Source organism: Nuphar pumila, chromosome 3 (assembly GCF_984573655.1).
Source record: "Nuphar pumila chromosome 3, dmNupPumi1.hap1.1, whole genome shotgun sequence".
Classification (NCBI taxonomy): domain Eukaryota; kingdom Viridiplantae; phylum Streptophyta; class Magnoliopsida; order Nymphaeales; family Nymphaeaceae; genus Nuphar; species Nuphar pumila.
The window spans coordinates 36,673,406-36,675,528 of record NC_143251.1 but is presented as its reverse complement, the minus strand read 5'-3'; the positions used below and the strand labels follow the sequence as shown (position 1 = coordinate 36,675,528).

The 2,123-nt window shown below is 46.3% G+C and overlaps 1 protein-coding gene across 1 annotated transcript; it reads left to right on the top strand.

The window, feature by feature from the left end:
- Positions 1 to 370: 370 nt before the first annotated feature.
- LOC149842596 (early nodulin-like protein 18) lies at positions 371 to 1,389 on the top strand. The gene is made up of 2 exons (XM_090001503.1): positions 371 to 581; positions 779 to 1,389. Exons 1-2 carry the CDS (start codon positions 401 to 403, stop codon positions 1,225 to 1,227), a joined length of 630 nt encoding a protein of 209 aa, XP_089857629.1. The 5' UTR covers positions 371 to 400; the 3' UTR covers positions 1,228 to 1,389.
- Positions 1,390 to 2,123: the final 734 nt, after the last annotated feature.

The following is a 2,123-nucleotide window of genomic DNA, read 5'->3' as shown; positions in this document are numbered from 1 at the left end:
CTTGGGGTGCACCTCAGAATGTTACCTACGTACTTGTGCGCCAGCAGAGTTTGATCTGGTGCCGGTAAGCAAAAAAAAAAAAATACCAAAAAGTGTTTTCTTCGAACCCTGCTTTGGTAAAGAAAAGAAATTATATTTCTTTTAAAAGTGAAGCCACATTCTTGAGGGCACATTCGTCTTTTTATTTAGTAAGACTGGAATAATAATATTATTATTATTATTATTACGCGAATCCCTAAATTTTAATATAAAATTCACCGACAAAAACTGAAGTATGAAGCCAAGCATAAAGTCATAAACACCTCTCTGTCCCTCTCTCAAACCACCCTTTGCTTTCGAGTTTCTCTCTCTATCTATAGCATCCCGAGAGAAGGGGGAAGGGGGAAGAGGGCACGGGCAGATGGAGGGTCTGGTCGCGCTCATCGTGGTGACATTGTCCGCAGCATCAGTGGCATCAGCGTACACGAACTACACGGTGGGAGGCGCTGCCGGCTGGTTGTTCAACACCGCCTCCAACAAAAGCGTCACCGATTATCAAGCTTGGGCCAACAACATCACCTTCAATCTCGGCGATTTCCTCAGTGAGTCCTCTCTCTGTACTCCCTTCATCATTCAATGCAATTTTGTATTGCTTTCACATAAGATCCACCAACCAATTTCTCACATTCTCGTAATCAACACCATTCAACAACCCCATCAAAAAAAGATCCCCCATTTGCATCTCTTCTTGAAGACTGATCCACATAACCCTTTTCTTCCTCTTTTTTTTTTTTTTAAGTCTTCAATACGAACAACAATCAGTCGGTGGTGCAGACCTACAACGAGACCACCTTCACCAACTGCGACTATGCCGACTCCGGCAACGACACCGACAAGTACGCGGTGAGAGCAGACCCCACCTTGCTGGGCGTGCCGGGCATGATCGCCGTGCCGCTCACCCAGGAGGGCAAGAACTACTTCTTCTCAGACGCCGAAGATGCGGTCCAGTGCGTCAACGGCCTGAAATTCTCGATCTTGGTCAACCGGGGGCAGGGCCTTCCCCCCAGCCTGAACCAGCCCCCTGCCCCTCCCCCGGAGAACCCTCCTCCCCCGCCCGCCAATACCCCTAACATCGGCACTCCCTCCAGCCAGAACGAGAACTTCGCCAAGTCCGCCGCCGCCTCCGGCCTTCTCCCGGCTGCCGGACTCGCCTTCCCGGCGATGGTGGTGTTTGCTCTGGTCCTCTAGTGGCGGATCTGGAATTGGAGTCTCTCTCTCTCTCTCGTTAAATTTTCTTTTTGGTTGCTGCTTATTTTAGGGATGTGTTTAAGTAATTGCCATTGAGTCATTGACCTTACATTGTTGATACATTTAAAAATGTTATGGTACTTTTGTTATTTTAATTTTTAACCAATTTTTAATTGGATGGCTTGGATGAGTTACAGCGAAAAGGGGACGGTCCAGATTCACAATGGGGATCCCTACAATTCTCTGAAATGGATGTGCTGGGCACTGGGTAAATGGGATAAGTGGGGATTTTGTATCCTGTTCCCCTGTGCATTTTTCCAGTTTATCCCATTTTATATAGGTATATGACTATATTCATGCATACGGGAACCCCAATTAACAGGAAATATATGAATGACATTTGAAACAAGTTCGGACAGCTGCTCCCACCCACCTGTGAAGTAATCAAAGTTTTTTTTGATAGGCAATCTGGGGTAAGTCAGACCCCCACAGGTTATACAAGGTGCCATTGGGTTTTGAACTTGCAAAGTCCCAACGCAAGATGACGTGCACTAACAGCTCCTACCAAACAAGCGGAGCCCCCTGTGGTCTGTGAAGTAATCAAACTTGCTTTGTCCATATTTCAGTTTAGATGCAGCCCCATGCTTTGGCTTTCACCATGCCAGCATTTTATTCTTTGACTTTTAGATAGATCTAGGTTTCTTATCACAAATATTCTTCTTCTTTCTGCTAGCTCCAAATATAGGCCTCCATTTTCTAAAGCTCACACCTTGCATGACTCCTGATCATTAGGTTAGACCCAAGGGGTTTGGCATAGTCGGATGAGGCCTAGACAGTTTCATGGGCAGTTCAGAGTTAAATCCCATGGCCGTCGCCTCTCTATGTAAGCTGAAGCT